We start from the raw sequence: 24173 nt of genomic DNA on the forward strand, positions 1-24173 counted from the left end.
ACAGAGGTGCTGTTTTTTCATCAAACTACTACCAAACCTAGTGTAACATCGAAAATACAAAGCTATTCCATGTAACAGCATGGTTAGGAAGCGTGAATGGGCAGGTCGAAAGGCGGAGCGCTATTATAACTTCAGACTTATCGAAGCGCAGTATAAATGACAAATATATGGACAGAGTCCAACAAAAAATTAGTTCGACGTTTAGGAGAAATACATACATACATATGTGTAGAAAGTCTTTCAGCGCCATACGCTTGAGAGTGGCAAGAAACGATTTTTTAAATATAGCTAAGCAGCTAACGTCTTCCGGCCTTAGACCAGGTATCCCCTGGGTAGCCAAAAAACATCCGTTTGAGGAGGAATCATCCCTCCTCAGGGTTTCGGGCTGGGTTTGGGACTCACCACGTAAGAAAACACACACAATGAAAAGTTCAAAACAGACTCGAATGAGAGACCTTCCTTTTGATGACGACCACTGCAAACTTGTTAGGGATTCCCTTGATTCGGAACGTATCTTGTAAGAGTAAATCTGACATCACCGCTGTTCAAGAAGTGCGATAGACGGGACAAGGACTGAAACGAGTAGCTCCTTGTAGCATTTACTATACTGGCCATATAAAGGAGCACAAGTTCGGTGTGGGATTCGTGGTAGGAGAGATTCTGTCGCCGAGATCTATCATTCACAACGTGGGATGAAGATCCAGCCATAATCCACACCAAATCGAAGTTCTTTAAGATATCGCTGATTTTCGCCCACGCCAATGTCTTCTATGAACGCTTGGAGCGTTGCTCCCGCCACGATGTAAAAACTTAAATGCCAGGCATTTTTGGCACAACGGTCGGTAAATACAGTCTTCATTATGAAACATCTCCAAATGGGTTGAAGCTGCTCGACTTCACCGGGGCCTGAAATATGGTTTTCTGTAGTATTAGATTCTAGAATAGGAAAATTTATCAAGCAACCTGCTTGTTTTCGGATCAAAAAACCACCAAATCCTGCTCTCTGAGAGTACTCGTCAACAACTCGTTATAAGGGAACAATGGGACGGCATTTCAAGCTCCTTACGTACAGCTGCAACTGAAACCATTGGTTTTAGGAAAAGATAAAAGAATAACTGGTACGATGAGGAGTGCCGTATCGCAGTGGAGAAAAAACAGACTGCCTACCTCGCAACGTTACAGTCGACCACATCAGGAGCGAGATGGGATAGATATCGAGAGCTGAAGAGAAAAGGGAGACGAGTTTGATGACAAGAAACGAGAGAGGCCGAAATGCGTGAGTACGAAGACCTTGACAAGCTGACCGACGGGAGTGTAGCTCGAAACTTCCACGAAAATATGTGGCGACTAACAGTAGGTTTCATTGGCCAACCATGAAGAAATTCATCTTCTTTGTAGAATATGGTCGGACGAGGGTATGTCCGAAGATTGGAATTTAAGTAAGCTCTGCCCAATACACAAAAAGGTAGACCCCACAATCTGCACCAACTATCATCAGACAATCCTTCTTAACATCGGATATAAGGTTCATTCGGCTGGGGCCGATGGATTAGCTATTCAAACACGGCGGTGAAGAACTGATAAGGAGCATGCATCAGCTTCTTTGTAAAATATGGTCGGACGAAAGCATGCCCAACGATTGGAATTTAAGTGTGCTATGCCCAATCCATAAAAAAGGAGACCCCACAATCTGCGCCAACTACCGTGGGATTAGCCTCTGAACATCGCATATAAGGTTCTATCGAGCGTATTGTGTGCAAGATTAAAGCGCACCGTCAACAAACTGATTGGACCTAATCAGTGTGGCTTTAGACCTGGAAAATCGACAATCGACCAGATTTTCAACATGCGGCAAATCTTGGAAAAGATCCGTGAAAATGCTGGAGCTGCAGAGCTTAATCGAGCAGCTTCAATTTTCTGTAAGACTGTATAGCTGCTGGCGTACGCCGATTATATTGATATCATTGGCCTCAACAACCACGCCGTTAGCTCTGATTTCTCCAGACTGGAATATAAAAGCGAAGCGTATGGGTCTGGGGAGAAGGACCTGGCTACACTTGGAATCTGCAATTGGCATGAAACAACGAAAAGGAAGAACGACTGGCACGCTGTTGAAAACTCGGATATAACCGCGTAAGCGGTGTCAACGCCAATAAAGAAGAAGACAAAGATGACAATTTGCGTACGCAATAACAGTTCAACGAGACGAGAAGAGAAAAAAGGTAGTTGAAGACTGTCGCGAAAAGATTAAAGACGGGCGCTTTAAAAGGACGCGTTAAACTCATTAATTTTAAAGACGGGATTTTATTTAACAACTTAATTCGCCATTTTACTATAATGTTTAATTAATTTTTAACTCAATTACAACAATTCCTTTCTTATCTATTTTACAAATAGATAAACATTTAATTCAATGACGTTCCGTAATATTAAAAGGTGCTGTGTAACTAAGAATTTTTCATCGGAACAGGCGTCAACCGAGTATTCAAAGTACACTTAAATATATGTATGTATATATTATGGTAGTCCGCAAAATACTGCTTAGTATAGTTCAGTATGAATATCAGTATATGGTAGATATGAATTTCCATCTGTTAAAATTTAATTGAAAGAAAAAATCCCTTTCTGCCTATATACTATAAGTTAATATTCACATCTATCAATAAACGTAAAGTTTTTAAATAAATATGGCAATTTTACTTTCCAAAATGCTTACATTATAGAGAGTAATTTCCAAGCTAATTTCTCGCAGGTACTCCATGGGGAATCCGATGTCATTCAGGATTTGTGTATGTGGCTTTGCTTCAGATAAGGAAACATCAAATAGAAAAAAATTATACCATAAACAGTGTACAGTATACTTATTAAGTTTGCCACAATCTTTGTAAAGCCGCAAAGAAAACTTCAGAGACTCTATTAAAGTATACATATATTAGTTAGTCGAAATAGTCTTTTCGTATTATGTCAATAGATGTCGTTGCCGTCGTATATCTACAGTGCTACCAATCACATTGTGTCATACCATATGGTGATGGAAAGGTGAGATCGTAAGTTTCATTTAACCAACAAATTAAATTCGGGGAAGAGGAGAAAAGTTACATCTGTTCAAAAATGTGTGAAAATTATGAAGAAATTCGCTATATTTTGAAAATTTTGTATAAAAAGGGAAGAATGCTACGCAAGCCACCAATTAAATTTGTGAACGATGGTGTCGATCAGTTCGTGTAGCCAACAATGGTACGCTCGCTTCCGTTCTGGAAAATTCGATTTACCCTGATGAAAGTTTTACACTGATGGAATAAAGTCTTTAGCGGAAAATGGCAAGAAGTGGTCGACCAAAATGGTACAGATTTGTTTATTTATTTATTAGTATAAATATAAAAATAAGTTGAAGTTTGATAAAGTAAAATATTTAATATAAATACGAAAAGTCTACCCAATATATATTGAGATATTGATCTGAAATTCGACATCCGTCCTTTTCCTTCAAGAGCTTCTCTCACTATAGCATATAGCTGCCATACAAATTGAACGTTTGAAATAAACTGCTTGTACTGTCGGAATCGAGTGCTTGTATGGAACATTTTTCATTTGACGAGAAATCTTTACTGAAATTGGCATTGCGTAAGACAATAATGCAATCTTCGAGGAAATTGTTCACACCGGATCATTGTAGCATACATATAGCTGTCAAACAAACGGAGCGATCAAAATGTAAGAAATCTTTCGTATTTGTGAAAGGTATTATAGCTTCGATGCAACTGTAGCTAACGTTTTTTCTTGAATATATGAAAGATAGTTAATTTTGAAGTGCCCTAGAAATGAAGCAGTAATTTTTTATGCATGTTTGGTGTATTCGTCTTTTTTACAGAGATTTACATACTTACAAACACACATATTACAAATAACGATAAAGTGTATTAACATGCTAAGAATACAATTCTTGGACTATTTCATGTGTATTTTTACATTTTTACTATTACTTACTCGTTTGCACATATGTATGTTGAGAATTGCAGTGTCAACTTCCAATTCCAAAACTGCAATAACAACAATAGTGACATTTGTACACGGTGTATGTTTTTTTGAAAAGTGGCTTTAGTTTTATCATAAGTCTGCATTTTCGTTATACTGCGGCTTAGCACGGCTTTTTGGATTGCTTGATAAGTAGTGCAGAAAGACGCGTTTCATTGTGGATGCTTTGCGGCGCACTGTCTCTGGTGTTTGTGATGTTTACTCTGGTTTTAATCGATGCCATTGAACAATAGTTTGACGCGGCTTTGATATCATGTCTTGCCAGTGTTTAGTTTCGGAAGCACCAGAGCCATTTTTTCCTGTTACATTTCGACATAAGATACATAAATTGTAAAAGCAAACCGATGATGGTTGTTTGTACACCGAAATGATCACGATCGCAATAGAGTAGTACATTCGCATTTTTATTTAAGTTGCGAAAGATTTTATTCGTTTATTTCGGTACCGTTGTTATCAACATCATTGATATTTGGATTTGTAAATAAATAGAAAAATTATTAACAAAATTATTATAAATATAACAAATTCATATATATATATATATATGTATATATAGAGGTATATAACATCTTTATGTTGCAGTGGGATCGACCTACTACCATCTCCACTTTTTATATATCATAATTTTAAGTACCGTATGATTGCTTCACTTTACGGTATATAAATCAAGAACAATGAAGTTATCAGAATAAAACTCTGCAATCTAGTGGCTTCAAAATAGTCATACTCAATTGTAGAAACCCAGATTTGGACCACAGCGTCTTGTTTGGCTTTTAATTGATATATCGTCCACTCTGTGAGGTATATTGTTGAACTTCAGAAATAATCATTTTCCGTTGATCCCATAAAAATATAAAGATTTTCGAATTTCCAGTTGGCGTTATCGGATTTACCGGTCAATTTGTTATCTTTGATAATATCGTGTCAATATTACCCCTAGCCGCATATCTAAAATCTAATCACTTCCGTTTGGCTGTAATCAAGCTATATTTAAGGTATCTAAAAAAGTAAAATCATCATTTAGTACAACTGTGGGCAAAAAAGAGTAAGACTTTTTAATACAAATTTCGCGCAAAAACCCATTCGTCGTAATAATTATTTCTAGCTTGGTATGACTGTCAGTGACATCTGTGCCAAATGTCACATCAAAATAATAATTAGCATTTTGTATACGCTTATCTTTCTGAAGTATATAAAGTGGATTTGGCAATTTTTACGAAGAACGGAATCAAATTTCTGGTGCCGAAAATCATTTCTGCCTAAAAACGTCCCTAAAGTTTCGCATACGGGATTGATTCTTCTTAAGTTTTTCGCCAATCAAAATCGTGCCGCAACCACTATATTCGTCTGATTTAGCTCCATGTGACTTGCGGCTATTCAGCGAACTCAAACGACCGCTTCGGGAAAACCATTTTGAGTCAATTGAAGACATTAAACGTGAATTGGTATATATGGAAGACTTTTTCAAAAATTGTCTTAAGGGGGTATTCTCATGTAATCACTTCGAAAAATCGATTTTTTTTTTTATATTTTGACAGTAAAACCTATTGAAAACATGCTGTGAAAAATTCAGACCGGAATTCATGGTATTTGATAAGTTACAGCTCATAGCTGCCGGCGTGTCGTAAGCGACTGTCTACCAGGCGCCATGACAAGTCTGAAGCTGCTACGTTTTTAAACGCATTTTCCTCGAATCATCATTTTCTGAAACTGCCATGGTCCTAAAAAAAAAGTATTCAACCGATTGCTTTAAAATTCATATATGTTCTTCTACTCATTTATAGTTATCGTCCCTACCAGAATTATTTATTTTCGAAAATATTTTCGAATGTTTTTTTAAACGATTTTAAAAAAAGAAAACAAGATTTTTGTGACTTTTTTTTGAAGTTCGACATTTTTTTTTAATGAAATTGATTATATTTGGTAGGGACGATAGCCGTAGAACTACTGAATAATAATCCATTCGATTTTTTTATTTCAGACAACATGAACAGCCGCTATCATCATGACCAGTGAACTACTTTTTTTACTACTTTGATTTAAAAATATATATACTGGTATTAAAAATGTAAAAAACGAAAAAAAAATTTGTTTTGGTCGAGTGGAACAAATTCTTTGTGGACAATACCCTTGGAATTATAAAAACAAATCAGCACTGTCTCCACTTTTCTTCTCTTCTCCATGCGCGATTAAAGATAGCAGTTTCTAACACTTCAGTCGACATTTAGTTTAATGCCAAAAATTATTTAAGTCGGGAACTTAAAGCCCATAATATATGACTTAAACAGCTTTAAAATATATTGTACATATGTATGTATAAATATTCAGGATATATGCAAAAATACACCAAAAACATATGAAGACTTCCAAATAAACTAGCAAAAATATTCATAATGGTGAAGCGTACATAAATAAAGGCCCGCTAATAATGCGATTGCATGATTTCCAGAGTTGTGCCGCAACCAGCATATCCGTGAATATTGTTTGTAGCACAAGAAATACTGAACCAAAGTCGGCTTGCTTTGCTTGTTTGACTTTTAAACCTGTCAAAAATTAACTGAAAAGTGCTAATATTTAAGAATGGAGGAATTTTACTATATTTGATCGAAGCTTGGAAGACATAAATCGAATGCATTATTTCTTTCTTTTCGAATTCTTACAAACTTACGGTTTCTTGCAGGAAAACATTTCATGGCCGTATAATCATTTAACATTTGAAATAAAAGCAGATGAAGTAAATATTAAAAGTTTGAATTGAGAATGCGGTGAGTGAGTGATTTAGAGTATTAATTGTGTATCTACAAATTTGTTCCATGTTAGGTTAGGTTGAGGGGCGTTTCTAACAGCGAACTTACTTGAACCTTCCATATAAATGATCATAAGACACTCACTAATCGACACAGCGCTTTAACCCTTTAGCAAAATTTGGTGGGACAGTTAATGTCAGTTTCCTCTATGTCTCCTGGTTCGCCGAAGATAAGACTGCGGAGATGTTTCAACCTTAGTCTTACCAAGGCAGGACAATGGAGAAGAAAGTGTCTGGATATTTCCACCTCACCCTCATCCATACAACTTTGACAACTTGCTTCCGACAAACCTTATCGTAAAAACCCCTATATGCAAAATAATAACTTTTATACTATACAAATATACTCGAATGTAAGTATATGCATTTAAGATGTCGTACGTTTGGTTCACATAAAGATGTGCTTGTATTCTTTTGTGTATTTGCGCAAATATTTTCAAAATATTCATATAATAATATTATTCTTTTGACATTTGTTTATATTAAAGCAGAAATCTACACGTGATGCGATATAAAAAACGGGACATGTCATCGGCAAATTTAATGTGAGATTTCATACTTTAGCAATTACTGGACCAATTTGAACAAAATTTAGTACATTATATATTTTTGACAACCTTTTCTCAGCTCTTGGCAAGATTCCAATTACTTCGGCGGTCGGGGACTGACAACGAATTTCGGTATTAATGGTGTATGTACTGATAGGAGAGCGTCTCTAGATGAGGAGTATGTAAAACTAATTTTGATGAAACTAATTATTTTAAAAGTATTCGCGTTTAAAAATTTGTATAAATAACACATGGTATTTCACAATGTTTAACTAAGTTTTTTCACTTCGTTTATTCAAATATATACTTTAAACATTGAAATAAGCTCACATTTCAAATTTATTTTGTTTTTTTATTAGGTAAATCAGTTCATTTAAAAATCACTTAGCACACTCATAGCTGAAAAAGTTAGAGTGCTAACTAGGAATAGAGGGATGCATATTATTTTCCATTGTAGCCAGATCTGGCAAAATAATGATTTTTGGGCGTTTAAATTGAAACACCCAACATTTATTACATTTAAAAATTATATTATATTGAACTTCTAATATATCGCGAAACTATTTAAATATTTTTTATGATTTTATGGTATATTAAAACAACTGCCTTTTGAACTTCCAGTACTTAAGGGATCGTCTAAGTGTGAAAATTTCGAAAAAAATAAATTTTTTGTTGCATCATCGGATAGTCGGACAGAAGATGAAATCGAAATTCAAATTATTACTCTTTAAGGGGTCCCGGTGGTCTAGAACCCTTAAATTAAGGGTGCTTTCTGGATTTTTTTTAAGGTTTAAAAAAGAGCAATCAATTTAAAATTTTTACAGTTTATTTATACACTTATGAAAAATACAAAAATATTTTTTGTTAAATAAAAAAGATTTTTAACAATATTAAAAATGGCGTAAAAAAAGTATCTTAAATGATGACTCCCTGTGCCGTTGTTGATTTTGACTCTTCTGAACATCTGAAACATAAAAACCAAATAAAGTATTAATCAGTAGGAGTACAGCTATCGCTGGGAATACAAGCAAAAGAAAAATTTAAAGTTAAGAAAATTTCGCGCATTTGAAGTTCAGATTCTGAAAACAGCTATTTTTGGACCAGTTTTAGAACGAAAAAAAAAATCGAAGCGTTCATTGTTTTTTTGAAATCTCTCTTTTTTTACAAAAACTGTCGAAAAAAAGGCCAATATCAATACTTTTTGTTCAAACCGCCGCCATTTTGTCAAATTTCAAATAAAACAAAAAAGCTTCCATAGCACGAAAGCGACTTTCTTACAGATTAATAATCTTTTTGAACTTTTTGGTTTAGATTAAAATTTCGGCCGCAATCATGGACATAGTACTGAACCTTTTATTACGTATCATTTCAACAATTTATTTAAGTATTACACACCCAATAAATACACATAAGAAAATCATTTTGTATTCGTCATGATGTATTTATTAAAAAAAAAATTGCGAAAATCTGTGACTTTTCGAAGGGTCACACTGAAACGATCCCTTAAGGTGAATTCAGCCTGTTAGTTCTCAATTAATAAATGTTTTTAATCATTGGTAAGTGAAAATTAATACTATGCATCACATTGCACAACGTTTCATGAAATATATTTAAATTTCGTATTTTCTTAAATTTTCATTGTTTTACATTTTTTATTAGCGATCTTGAACGGCAACAAATCCCTCCGTTCACATATATTTTTGGGATAATTTCGATCTGGCAGTTCTAGTCATTCCAATTGCAAAAACGTCAAAACCTACCAGATCCAGTCAACTGTCAAAGTTTGGTATGTGAGCGGTTCTCACATTTCTAGTGACACGAGATTTGGGCAGGAAAACGAGTGTTGCCACTTCTTAGGAACCAATTGTCTAGGATTTTTACACTTCAGCGTTTTCTTTAATTGTACTTTCGCGTGATTCCGAGGGTGATTGAAGTACATCCTTTAACGTAATACTTCCTTCTGCCGTGAAGGTCTTCGGCCGCGCTCTAACAAAAAATAACCTTGGTAAAGCCAATACCCGAGGTGTCTGAAGTACTTTCGAGTAATAAAAAATAACACTGATGCAGCCAATACCCTGAGTAACTTAAGTATTTTATTACAATATTATTATATTATATTACTTATTTTTTTCTAAATTTAAATAAGAAAAAATCCATATGCATGGAAACGGTCTTTGTACTCATTTTCATTTGAAATAAAATCTATAGGCACTTTTTTTATTTGTAATGCAAAAAAGGCTAAACGCGAAAGAACTAAAATTGCTAAATTAATAAAGAGGAATTTTAGTAAACGACGTTCTCAACATAAACAAATTTATAGTTATTTATAGTTCTATCTAAAACAAATGCATAGAAACATAGATAAAATGACCCGTGTAGAACGTGTTAAGATATCCTGATAATATTATATTATAAATCTATTATAAAGCAGTTCAGTTATTTGATACAGTGACAAGTCTCTAATTTGAGATTAGCGATAGTCACAAAAATATCTCAATTGAAAACGAACAAATCTAATCAGCTGTTATATTAGGTTATTAAGAGACGTATATAGTAGTACCCGCCGGGGGAGGCAGAGGAAGAGTAGGACCTCCACTCCTTTGGAATGAGCTGGTGGAGAAGGACCTGGCTTCGCTTGGAATATCCAATTGGCGCCACGTAGCGAAAAGATAATCGCGTAAGCGGTGTCTTTTTAAACTAAAGACTAGAAACTTTATTGTGAATAGTAACTTGTCTCAAATTGTAATTTTACTTCAAAATGTCGCAAATAGTTTTTAGATATTGCTTACTGAATTGTGCTATAAGCTAATGAAACCATCAAGGATTGGCGATAGTTTGAATTTTCAAACAATCGTGTTTTTACATTTTATTAAAATATAACATCTTGGAAACATTCTCTGAAAATTTTAAGTAAAACCGAAAAATGCTTTTTGAGATATTCGATAAATATAAAACTCGAAAGCTCAGTAACGTAATTTATTTCTTTACGTAAATTGAGTATAAATACGTAAATTGAGTATAAAACTTGAAATGCTTTTTTCACAAACTATGTTTTTTTGAAGTGGTGACCACAGCAGCTTGAAAAGCGTTTAGTAGATTTGAATGAAATTTATATAGGTCTTTGAAAACAAGAAAAACTAGTGCTTCATCAAACGATTTTTTATTTCGACTTTTTAATTTAATTAAGAAAGTTTCGATCAGGCACCCGTTTATATGTATATATACGTAGTATATTAATAAAACCAATTCCAACAGGGAGCTTCGTTTGGAACTGGCTCATCAAAACAGCCATTAGTTATAATAGTATTAATTTTTGTTGGAATTTCTGTCGACTCGAAATTTTTTAAATTGGTGCTATGTTTTACTTTATAATAGTTGCATGTCTTTGACTACATCTAACCACATAAAGGAACGAAATTAATACATAAATTATTCCACCTTTGCACTACATATAATATTATAATTTAGGTTATGTAAATGTAATCTACCTTATTTTAAAAAGGTCAATGAATGTGATATTTTAATACAACTTTGTGGAAATATTTTCTGAAGCATACTTTAGTTTACTTTGCTGCCACTAAATAATATTAGGAAACTTGGTATCGTTTGTTGTGTCTTTGGTTAACTTTACCTTAATATAAAGGTAACTAAAATTAAGAAAATATGTTTTAGACGTACTAATGCACGCACCCAATGAAGAATAACAACCACCCTCGGATGAGAGACCTTCTTTTGATGCAGGCCATGGCAAACGAATTAAAGATTACGATTTGAAGGCATGCGCAAATTCGGTGTGTGATTCATGGTGGAGTACTGTCAGAGTACGAGAGAAAGACGATGTGACCAAAGATGCCTTCTATTAGCGATTGGGGTGCACTCATGAGCGCTGCTCCCGCCACGATGTCAAATTTGTGCTTGGCGACTTTAACGCCAGGGTGGGCAAGGAAGGTATCTTTGGCAAAACATTCGGAAAGTTAAGCCTCCATGAGGAAGCATTCCCAAATGGGATGATTCTTATCGACTTCCCCGGGGTCCGACATATGGGTTTCTGTAGTACTAGATTCCAGGATAAGAACATACATCAAAGTACTTGGTTGTCTCCGGATTGAAAAGCCACCAACCAGATCGATCATGTTGTTATAGACGGAAGACACGTCTTAATTGTTCTTGACTTGCGTACGCTTCGAAGTTCTAACAACGTTTCGGACTACTATCTTTTTGCAGCCAAGATTCGCACCCGCCTCTGTGTAGCAAAAAATGCACGTAAATAAACACGAGGAAGGTTCGACGTCGCGAAGCTGCAATCACAACAAACACCTTACGATTTTCTACTCGACTTACACTCCTGTTCTCTGAGAGCACTCGTCAACAACTCGGTATAAGGGAACTATGGGACGGCATTTCAAGCTCCTTACGTACAGCTGTAAACGAAACGATTGGTTTTCGCAAAAAGCAAAAAACAGCTGGTATGACGAGGAGTGCCGTTATCGCAACATTACGATCGGCCACAACACGTGCGGGATGGGATAGATATCGAGAGTTGAAGAGGGAAGCGAGACACATTTGCAGACAGAAAAAGAAAGAAGTCGAAATGCGTAAGTATGAAGAACTTGACAAGCTGGCCGACAAGTGTAATGCTCGAAAATTGTACAAAAAAATGCGGCGACTAACAGAAGGTTTTAAGATCGGAGCATACTAGAGTAGAACCCTCAGAGGAGATCGAGTAACCGATGTCCTGAGCATACTGAAGTTATGGAGGGAACACTTCTCCAGCCTGCTGAATGGCAGTGAAAACCTAATGCAAGGAGAAGGCGAACCCGATTCCGCAATCAATGACGATGGAGCAGACTTTTCTCTGCCTGACCATGAAGAAGTTCGAAAAGCAATTACCCATCGGAAGAACAAAAAAGCGACGGGGGCCGATGGATATCCGGCCGAGCTATTCAAACACGGCGACGAAGAGCTGATAAGGAGCACGCATCAGCTTCTTTGTAAAGTATGGTCGGACGAAAGCAGCGCAATGATTGGAATTTAAGTGGGCTCTGCCCAATCCACAAAAAGGGTGACCCCACAATCTACGCGTACTATACCGGGATAAGTCTCCTAAACATCGCATAAGGTTCTATCGATCGTATTGTGTGAAAGACTAAAGCCCACCGTTAACAAACTGATTGAACCCTATGAGTGTAGCTTTAGACCTGGAAAGTCAATTACCGACCGGATATTCACAATGCGCCAAATCTTGGAAAAGACTCGTGAAAAGGGGACCGACACACACCACCTCTTCGTCGACTCTAAGCTGTTTTTAACGGCACGAAAATAAACCGCCTTTATGCCGCTATGTTTGAATTTGGTATCTCTGCAAAACTAATACTGCTGTGTAAGTTAGGATCGGAAAGACCTCTCCGAGCCATTCGATACGAAACGAGGTTTCAGACAAGGCGACTCCCTATCGTGCGACTACTTCAATCTGCAATTGGAGAAAATAATTTGTGCTGCAGAACTTAATGGAACAGGTACAAACATCTATAAAAGTGTACCGCTGCTGGCGTCCGCCGATGATATTGATATCATTGGCCTTAACACTTGCGCTCTTAGTTCTGAGTTATCCTGACTGAATAAGGAAATTAAGCAAATAGGTCTGGTGGTGAACGAGGGCAAGACGAAATATCTCCTGTCATCAAATAAACAGTCGTCGCACTCCCGACTTGCCTCGCACGTCACTTTTGGCAGTTATAACTTTGAAGTCGGAGATAATTTCGTCTATCTTGGAACAAGTATCAACACCACCAACAATGTCTGCCTGGAAATCCATCGCAGAGTAACTCTTGCGAACAGGTGCTACTTTGGACTAAGTAGGCAATTAAGAAGTAAAGTCCTCTCTCGACGAACAAAAACCAAACTCGATTAGTCACTCATTATTCTCGTCCTCGACGCAGTCCCCGCCGGGGGAATCAGAGGAAGAGGAAGACCTCCATTCTGTTAGAAAGACCATGTGGAGAAGGACCTGGCTTCGCTTGGAATCTCCAATTGGTGCCACTTAGCGAAAAGAAGAAAAGACTGGCGCGCTGTTATTAACTCGGCTATAATCAATTTAGCGGTGTGTACGCCAGTAAAGAAGAAAAAGAAGAATGTAGTTTGGTGCCGCAGTAATGGAACCATATGTTCTCGTAACCCCCATATATTCGATATTGTTTATAATTTGCGAAAATTAACGAATGTTGAATTCATATTTAACAGTCTTGAATTATGTATACATTTTTGCTGACACCTGAAGAAACGTTCACGTCTTAGGTACATACGAATTGGGAAGAACCAAGAACTTATCTCCTTGTTAATTTTTGATTTGGCTACCGGTTTGTTTTAAAACCAAACTAAAGCTTGTGGCATATGTTGAATGAATACGAATTTTGTGACGTTTGTTTAACGCTGCTTGCTCGTTTATGGGTATAAAGAAATTCTGACAATATTTTGACACTATGAGCTTAAAAGAATTTAGTATACTCTAATAGGTTTTTATGCGTCTTCCCTTACAATTGTGTAAAAACCTACATAGAGTTTTGAAAGATTTCGAGGTTTGGTTGGCTGGCTTTGCTTCAAAATGTCTAATTACTTCGAATTTAATATTTTTTAGTACTTTTGCTTATTATGAAATGTATTTATTTGTCTGAGTGCCAAACGGTAGAAAAATTAAAATTCTGACAAATGAAACCGAAATTTTAAAATTTTTGTGGTAAATTCGAACGCCAGGATTTTACTTAGTTTTTTAAAATTTAAATTTTTTGACAACTTATAAATGTGAGAGGAAATGAATTTAAAAAAACTCCTGCATACATAATATGTTTGTTGCAAAATATAATATTAATACGTCATTATTGTATTATCTATCTCATTCAATAAAGAAATTACACTATTATAAAGGAAAATTTCTGTAATCCTCCTGCATTATTATTAGTGGCAATTTACTTAACTTAAATTAAGATGTTGGAAGTAGGTAAAAACAGGAAAAAACCGTAACTTCGGTTGCACTGAAGTTTTAATAAAATCCTTCTTCTTTTTGTTGGCGTATGCACCGCTTGCCGAGTTTACAACACTCCGCCAGTCGTTCTTCCTCTTAGCTGTTTGTTTGGTACCAATTGGAGATTCCAAGTGTAGCCAGGTGCTTCTCCACCTGGTCTTTCCAACGGAGTGGAGGTCTTACTCTTCCTCTGCATCCCCCGGCGTGTACTGCTTCGAATACTTCTTCGAACGATATGACCTAGCTACTGTAGCCGCTGTCTCTTAGATGGCTAAACTGAAATGTCGTCGTATAGCTCGTACAGCTCATCGAGTGCGGTATTCGCCGTTGTCAATGCGCAAAGGACCATACATCTTCCGCAGAACCTTTCTGTCGAAAACTCGTAACTCCCACTCACCAGATATTGAAGGACGGCGATAAAGAGTGACTTGTAGAGTTTGGTTATCGTTCGTCGAGAGAGGACTGTGCTTCTCAAATGCCTACTCAATCCGAAGTAACACCTGTTAGCAAGAGTTCTTCTGCGTTGGATTTCGATGCTGTCGTTGTTGTTGGTGTTATCGCTGGCTCCGAAGTGGTTGATCTGCGATTGACGTGGGAGCCAAATCGTGCATGTGACGGGTCTTTTCTAAGATTTGCCGCATTGTGAATATGTGGACAATTGTTGTTCAAGTGTTCCCTCCATAATTTCAGTATGCTCTGGACATCAGTGACTAGATCACTTTTGGAGGAGAATATACTCCGATCTTGAAACCTTCTGTTAGTCGCCACATATTTTCGTAGAATTTTCGAGCATTTCCCTTGTCAGCCAGCCTTACAGGCTCTTCGTACTCACGCATTTCGGCCTCTCTTATTTTTTGTCCTCCGCTGTCCGCAGTCAAGATATTTTCATAAAACTTGGCAAAGATAATAACTTAATAGACCGCCACAATCTCCAAAGAAATTGTGTAGATCGGATAACTATAGCATTCAGCTGCCATACAAAATAACGATTAAGCTAAAGCCTTTGAATGAAAAACTCTTTTACTTGGAGTGGATTATTTTCCAAGACATTGCTACAATTTCCGATCATACATATATGTAGTATACAGCTGCCATCCAAACTGAGGGATCAAAATCAGAATAAAAATCTTTTTATATCCTTTTCTGCTATAAAAAATTCACCTGTGAAGGGTGTTATAGCGTTGGTGCAACCGAAGTTATTTTATGTTTTAACTTTTATTTTTATTATGTTTAGTATAACAAAGCATTTTCTTTCAATTCTAGTAATTTTACAAATGTATTACACTAATCGCTAAATTGGTAAAATAATAGGCAAACGATTATAGAATTACTTAAAATTTAAATTATAGCCTTTTGTAATAAATTGATGACATGCGTCTCAAAAATAATAGTACTACATACGAAGTTAAATCATCTTACTATTCCCACATAGTTGTCTTTATTCGAATTTATAACTTTAGTGTTTCTTAATATAACCACAGAAATTATGGCTCTGAAACCGTGAATGTGGTACTACTAGCCTGCTCAAATCCTAAAACATAATATCTGGAAGACATTTTCTTTGCCACTTATTTCAGATATAAACAACGGGGATTTAATTGCGTAATGTAGAAAACGAAAATAACTGAGTGACTTGAGCACAGAAAACGGATTTATTTTTTGCTAGATACAAATGAATATTCGTAGACATTAGACATGCATTATTAAGTGTATGAGAGTTTTACACCATTTTCAAAGTATTTGTTCTTTACTCACCAGCCAATAAAATTCTTCCAATTAACTCATTTCGTCCAATATTATCAAAATCCATTACCATTACATCTAAGGAGCATTCCCGTATCTTCTCCCACGGTACATTGAAACTAAATGACTCATTAAAGACAGGATTGAGTGTGCAATTAAATATTGGAGTCTTTCGTTTTTCGACACGCTTATCGCCGAATTGTAGCCAGACTTTAACATATGGATCTGAAAGGATTTTTCGAATGGATTTTATGACAGTCATAGTTTATGTCTTTGTTATTTTATACATGTATACAGGATATATATATATTGTTTGTAAGTTTATCTATAATTTTTAATATTCTTGTATGTATGAAGGTAATATATACTGTGGATATTCTTAGTTCTGCAATTACTTAGTGCGGGTAGATAGTGTGATGACTGATTCGCCGGACCCTTCCAGTGCATTTACAAATATATATAAATTTCAATCTGTCCGTAAAAATTATATACATACAGGGTTTGTTCGGAAAGTAATAGGACTGATTTTCTTCCGCAGCGACTGTACTTCGGAGCATGCGCGCACTAACTGGATTCGGTAGAGGGTGTTCCTAGCTAACGAACGAGCGGCTGGTCAGTTGTCTCCGAGCACCTGGAGAGTCAGGACGTGTTTCTGTGAGTGGAGCAACCCGAAAATGCAGTGTTCTTTAGAGCAGACTAAATTCTGTGTGAAACTCGATAAATCTGCGACAGACACGTTTGATATGATCAACAAAACTTACCCAGATGTTGCTGTAGCAAGAAGTGTGAAGAAGAATGAGCAAATCCAAATGAAAACGATGCTCATTTTTTTTACATCAAAGTCATCGTCCACCATGAATTTTTTTCCTCCTAGACAAACCGTCAAAGTTTTACGTGGCAGTCCTCAAGAGACTCAAATTAAGGGTCATCGGGTCCGACAAGACATCGCAGCCGATTGGAAGTTGCACCACAGCTACCCAACGAGAATGCCTTCCGTGCTTGTAAATCGCGCTGGCAGCGATGCATCGACGCAGAAGGAGCCTATTTTGACAGTTTTTAAAGAACTATAGCGGTTGGTTCAATAATTTTTTTTAAATCGATTCAGTCTTACTACTTTTCGGACAAACCCTGTTTACATATTTGTATACTGTTTTTCAACATTTTCTTAGTTTGTTTAAAAGTACATATTCCCAGTTTAAAAAGTTGAGTTGACTTTTGAATATTTGGTTTTAATTTATAATCGGTTTGTGTTCCGAAAAATTCCGGAAGGGTTGTTTAGGTATTGTAATGCACTTACAGAAATCACTAAAATTTAAGTTCATATGTGCGAAAGGAGCAATTGAGCTTATGGGAGGTGCTTCTACTATATATTTATTCTTTCATTGTTTTATTTTTGGTGAAAATGCCTGCACGTTTTTTGCATTGTCAAATTAGCGCCAACAAATGTTAATTTAATTATCTCGCAAAATTTCATATTCACAGTGGCAAATTTTTTTGTGGTGTTTAGTTAGTTGGTTTGTTGAAAAGGGAGTCGCAAGGCCATCAGACCGCATGCAGCAAATTAATCATTATCTAGCAACAAAATCCACCATGTAAAATATCTTATATTTTCCATTGATGCTGGTCAATGCTTCTTAATTTGGATCATTGGGAGTCGTGGTATGTATCTCGTCTCCACCGCGCACGCTTGGTATTACACTGAATCTGCTTTTCCAATTTTGTACTCACGGATAGGTGCCCTGTAATGACCCCTACAATACTGTTAAGTCCCCTTTTGCCTAGAAGTTAAATTAATTAGTTTTCTACAAATTGGTATGCAATGTGGTTATATCTATTCGTTTTTGGGTAGTTCTATTCGTCAAGGAATTATCCAAAATCGAAGCATAGGGACGGCCTTTACATTAAGTTGCAAAAAGAACGGAAGGCATCGAAAAAATTGCCGGTTTTCTTTGAAATCGAGAAACGTATGGTTAGAACTTTAAGGGTAGCAAAAATCGTGTAATTATTGTAATTAAGGCGAGGAAATCAACTACTCAAAGGGTGATTAAGAAAGCCGAACATTTGAAAAAACAGACACTAAAAAAATTTAGCAGGAAGAGAAAAGGAACGCTCCTAAATTTTGCCTGAACAATCATAATTTGTTTTGAAAGAAAGTTTAATTAGGAAGACCCAGACATGTCAGGAGATGATCGGTTGGAAAGATGTAGGATGGATGTTACCAATAAACTCCCAAAGCGTAACTAGTCGGCGGACCTAACACCTCCTCATGCTTAATGCGCTAATCTAGTGATGCGCAGTGTATAAAATATATTTATTTAGGAATACATATAGGAGATATTAAGGTTTAGAACAGGCCCATATTATTACGTAAACGTTGTTATTTTTGTCCATGCAGAAATAGATATATGAATTTTCGTATGACCAGTTGGCTTGAAAATGGCACAATGATTTATATATCTTTAAAAAATTCCCCTTCAAGCAATTCCTTAGGAAATTACCTTATAGTACCGGATTGGGACATTTCACAGATATTGCTGGCATTATGAAGGAAGTTTAGTTATAAGCGTTCTCATATAAAAAATGCAAATATATTTCAAGTATACCCATTCGGATTATCCGTCCTTTTTAACATCTTTGACTTGTTTAAATTTGTATACAGTTTATCGTAAAGGTTCAGTCGCGTACGCCGGAAATGTTCTAAAGATGATCTTGACCAAATTCGCCTAAGAGGCTACGATCTAAAACTAGTTTTAAACCAGCGGTTTTTAAGGCGAAGTTTTTCATTTGGGGATTCAAAAATTTATACGTTAGGTTTTCAGATATCCGAATGAAAGTTAACACATTGGTGCATTTTGAAATTATATTGATAATTTGCCGGAATCGACCAGATAGGACAAATATATCATATAAATGCGTATTCGAACTGATTACCGATTATTCAGATATTTTATTATCCGGCATTATGCCTTTAGTTAATACGTGCTAACAGCACCTAATTTTGCAGATTTGTTCTCTAATGCATAAACTTCGCGTTAGAAAGCGATGGCTCAAAACCACCTTTAGAACCATATTCTCTTAATCAACCGTAAAATATATTCCGCATACGCAACTTTTCCGGTTTTTAAGTACCCTGTAAATTCAATCCGCTCTAAGATACATACTTATGTATATAAGTATATACATAAGAAGGAAATGTATATATAACAGAAGTTATACAAATTTGTAAATTTATGCTTCAAGCTTATGGTCTTTGTAACTTTATAATTTGATCGATAAATGAGTTATGTTCGCATTATATGTACCTATGTGTGTATGTACACAAGCCATTGTGCGTGAATATATGTTTACTATTTACTTACCTGATTTGCCATTGATATCTTTTGCTTTCAGATTTCGCGCTTTAATCAATGTTAATGTTAGTACTGAATTTGATGGATGATAGCAGAGCGATGAAAGCAATTCACCGCATTTATCCTTAGCCGGTGGTTTCAGTGCTTTCCAAAATGATTGCTTGCTAGCGAAATCAACCTATACGTATGTCATACATACATGTAATAGATATAAAGGGATAATGAAGATGTAAACCTTGCTATAAACTATTTGCTATTGCTATATAAAAATCAAAACTTTTAGACACAAGAGACTCTACAAAAATTCTTCTTTATTTGATCACTTATTGTGCAATAATATTTTAAGTCTTCAGTGACCCGTCAGTGACTGTAGGATTAAATATATGTACATATATGTTCTCTTATTATTAATTAAATGTCACTTACTGTTGCTGTACTTGTAAAAATTAAATTAATCACACACCACGAAAATATTCATGCATCTTATATATAACAAGTGAGAAAGGGCTAAGTTCGGATGCAACCGAACTTTTTATACTCTTGCAACTTGCTAGAATTAAAGCCAGGAAAATATATTTACGTTTAAAACGTCAAACAGAGGACCGAAATCTAGGAAATTTTACATATACTTACATACATATACTCTATATAACTCATACATTGGCAGACAAATTCAGCAAAAGATTTTTTAGTAAAAACGAAAGTGTAAGTACCGACCCGATATTATCCATAAACTATTAACATTGAAGTACCTCAGATACAATCACTAATCATATGGAGCAAAGTCAGAGGGATTTTCGAAAATTTTGGTAATGGGCTAGGTCAAGTTTTCGCTCAAATTTATCAATTTTAGGCACAAGGATATACTGTCATGCTTAAAATACGCTCTCCAAATTTCATTGGATATACTCAAATATTGGCTGATATATCCAGGATAAAGTCACCTGGTAGTTCTAAAATCTTTAAAATAGGAATATGGGCGTTCAGGGAAGTATTGGACCGATTCGACCAATTTTTGGCATACAGACAAACCATTGTCAGAGGAGAATTATCCGTGAGTTTCAATTATATATCTCACACATTGACCAATATTTTCGGTCGAAAGTTAACTATAGATACTGGGGCCCACATATTCGGTACCTACGGTCTTCAACAGTTTTGGTTGGATTTGTACAATTTTTGGTCAAAAGGTGCTACATTTTAAGAGAGTTATTAGTGCAAAATTTTATTCCGCTATATGATTTACTTCTTGATTTGTGTACTGGAAAGTAAAAGAATCAAATAGACTTTTAAATTTTGTTATATTTGCCTATTTTCACACTGTAACTTAGGAATATTAGAAAAATTATGCGTACTAAATTTAGTCGAAATCGGTCAGTCGTTTCCTGAGATATGAGATTTTACATATACACGCCCTGTATATGTATATTAAACATATTAAAGGGCATGGCCACACCCACTTTTCCAAAATTTTTTACCCACAGGTGCCCCTTGCTACTGCGATCCCCTGTGCCAAATTACAATTTTACATTTTAATTTAGTGCTTAGTTATGACACTTTATATGTTTTCGGTTAATGGCGATTTGTGAGCTTGGCAGCGGTCCGATTAAGGCCATCTACGAATTCGACATTTTTTTTTGTACTAAGGAACCCACACACCAAGTTTCATCGAGGTATCTCAATTTTTATTCAAGTTACAGCTTGCACGGACGGACGGACAGACAGACAGTCAACCGGATTTCAACTTTTCTCGTCACCCTGATCAATTTTATACTATATATATATATAACCCTATATCTATCTCGATTAGTTTTAGGTGATACGTACAACCGTTGGGTGAACAAAACTATAATACTCTGTAGCAACTGGTTGCAAGAGTATAAATTCGTTTATTTCTGCAGAAGGTCCTTACGGGACACTTTTTTTTGCAAAATCAGCGTCGATGTTGCAATTGTATTCGATGAATATTGAACCAAACACTACCATATAGCTCACGGAGATCTGAGACAACAGCAAGCAGGGCGACAAAATGCGATGAGAGGAGCAGAAACGCCTATTTAGTTACCTAAATGTAGTTCGTTAGATACCTAAATACGTTTTGCTGAGCAACAGGCAGCTAGAAGAGCGATAGAAACGCAATAACCATCACTGGCGAGAATAATTAAATCAACAAAATTTCAAATAAAGAAAAATTCCAGATAGAGAAGCTGATAAAAATCTGTGTTTCTATGTATGATATATGTATATAGCAGAGAGGTAGCATTGAAAAAGTTATGCTTCTCACACGCTCAACTAACTAGTATATGCAGCCTTCATATACTAGATAGTTGAGCGTGTGATTTGTGTTACAAATGATAAAACTTTACATATTTTACTTGCGTATACAAAAACTCCGATGCATTCGTAATCATGTTTCTTTAACACTGCATATTAAATTTAAATATAGATATACGCTAGTGTGTTCGTAATTTCACTAGTTAGTTTTTTTTGCAAACGCCTCCATGTCTTAGAGCAAACACTGAACTTCAGGAGGCGTCTGCAAAAAACAATCCCCTTGGGAAATAAAGGCCACCCCAAAATATATATAGACATATATGTGTGTTATACTTACTTTTATGTAAATATATACAAATGAGGTTACCTGACACAGTGGTAGGAACACTTCACCAATGGAGTCGTCACGCGAAAACCGATCATAGTCGAATACATGCAAATGCAATACCTATAGTACAAAGAAATAATAGTTTTTATTTTTAATGTTATTATAGAGGGAATTCAATATTGCTTATTAGTAAAGATCAGTATATCCAAAAACTTCACGACCGGTTGAAATAACATTCCCCAGAGTAATGCAATTATTGTCTACCGAGCAGGCGTTCATGTGACCGCGAAACAAATAAAAAAAGTGGACAAGCATTTTCCGCTACCTACAGTTAATGATCGTACAGCTGTAAGAGCAGTTACAAAATAAATTAGAAATATGTAGATATGGGAGTTGACAAAGAATAAAAAATTTGTCGTCGAATACATGTCAAAGATATCAGTCGAAAACACTCAGGTTGATTGCAAACGCTCCATGGTACATCAAAAATATTAACTTACACAAAGGCGTTGAAATATATATGGTGAAGAGCGAGATTCAGAAACTCAGTTGAAGATATCTTAATCGCTTAAGCTGCCACCCCAACATACACGCCATTAACCTACTGGACAACAGTGAAGATACTAGCCGCTAGCATTTTATCCCTTTACCATATATAGGGTTTTCTACCTGTGTTCTAAAAAGTTGTAATAAAACAAGAAAAAACGTTAACATCGGTTGCATCGAAACACCGTAGCACCTCCATTTTTGTGAGAAAGGAAAACGCTATAAGATATTTACACAATGAAAGAATTAGAGTTTTAGGAGTTGGTGGTATTTTCGATCCGATTTTATCTATTTCGGCCTTCAGTTCATACTTTAGCATGTCACATACCAATAAAATGTTCCCTGAGATTCATTAAGGTACCACCAGTCCATGGAATAAAGTCATCCGAATTTTATATGTTTGTTATATGGGGGCTAGGTCAAGTTTTCGCCAAATTTTATTCATTCTAAGCACAAAGATACACTATTATTACTAAACCACGATATCTAATTTTATTCGTGCAAAATTGTATCCTGTTATACTTGTATTAATTGCTTTTTGATTTGTACATTGGAAAGGAAATAATATAATAATATTTAAAGAGAAGTCGGCGCGGTTGCAGTCTGATTTCGTCTATTTTCGCTCTATTACATAAGAATGAGAAGAATTCTACCTATCAATTTTGGCTAAATTCGGTCAGGCGGCCAGTTTTTCTCCCGGCTCCTATTAGCCATCTCACACCATCTCAGGTGTAAAAATTTATGCTTCTGTACTATTTTTTTTATTAATTTATTCCACTTTTAGTTGTTTTTAACAGTACCTTATACGTGGAGTGGACGGGGTTATCTTCTGATTTCATCCATTTTTACAGTGTCGATAGGGGTGCTTAAGGGATTTGTCCTGAGCGCAATTGGATTTTGCAGCGTAAATGCTTTAGGAAATATTTACATTAAACCAAATAGAGAGCGTAGCCACGCCCATTTTTTCAAAATTTTTGGTCTATAAGAGCTTTTCGAACCCCTGTTCTAAATTGCAGTACTTATCTTAATGTGGTGCTTAATGACGACACTATATAGGTTTTCGATTAAAGACGTTTTGTGAGAGTGGCGGTCGTCCGATTATGACCATCTACACTAATAGCCGTCTTACGATGCCGAGAAACATACTATATGTACCAAGTTTTTTTGAGATATCTCAATTTTTACTCAAGTTACAGCTTGCACATATGGACGGACAAACAGTCACTCGGATTTGAACTCATTGCTTCATCCTGATAGATATTATATACAATACCATATATCTAACTCAATTAGTTTTAGGTTATACAAACAACCGTTATATGAATGAACAAACATATTGTACTATGTCGCAACATGTTGCAAGAGTATAAAAATAAATCATAACCTTTATTTGAAAATGAGTGGAGTTGCAACAATGGAAAGAATTTACAAATTAAATTAAATTTCGAAATGTATCAAAAAAATTCCAAAATATGGGAAAATGCTGCGACATTGTTTTCGATTTTTACTTTGGCAACTTATTTAC

At 35.7% G+C, this 24173-nt stretch overlaps 2 protein-coding genes across 13 annotated transcripts in view; one reads left to right on the forward strand and one right to left on the reverse strand.

Annotated features, from left to right (window-relative positions):
* LOC126766163 (synaptotagmin-7) overlaps window positions 1-24173 on the reverse strand; it is a 96869-nt gene that overhangs the window by 60546 nt on the left and 12150 nt on the right. For 3 of the 12 annotated variants that reach the window (XM_050484047.1, XM_050484044.1, XM_050484049.1), the window contains exons 3-7: window positions 22142-22222; window positions 19510-19678; window positions 16163-16375; window positions 3988-4334; window positions 2717-2802 (exon numbers count right to left, since the gene is read on the reverse strand). In XM_050484047.1, coding sequence (XP_050340004.1) covers window positions 4234-4334; window positions 16163-16375; window positions 19510-19678; window positions 22142-22222 — 564 coding nt within the window. In that variant the 3' untranslated portion in view covers window positions 2717-2802; window positions 3988-4233. Of the gene's footprint in view, window positions 1-2716; window positions 2803-2861; window positions 2914-3344; window positions 3688-3987; window positions 4335-8193; window positions 8354-16162; window positions 16376-19509; window positions 19679-22141; window positions 22223-24173 lie in introns of those variants that run through there. The other 9 variants (XM_050484055.1, XM_050484048.1, XM_050484045.1 and 6 more) reach the window with 6 other exon arrangements.
* The window catches only part of LOC126766148 (uncharacterized), an 897272-nt gene that overhangs the window by 21000 nt on the left and 852099 nt on the right, over window positions 1-24173 (forward strand). The window lies entirely within an intron of this gene.

Source organism: Bactrocera neohumeralis, unplaced genomic scaffold (assembly GCF_024586455.1).
Source record: "Bactrocera neohumeralis isolate Rockhampton unplaced genomic scaffold, APGP_CSIRO_Bneo_wtdbg2-racon-allhic-juicebox.fasta_v2 cluster11, whole genome shotgun sequence".
Taxonomy (NCBI): Eukaryota; Metazoa; Arthropoda; class Insecta; order Diptera; family Tephritidae; genus Bactrocera; species Bactrocera neohumeralis.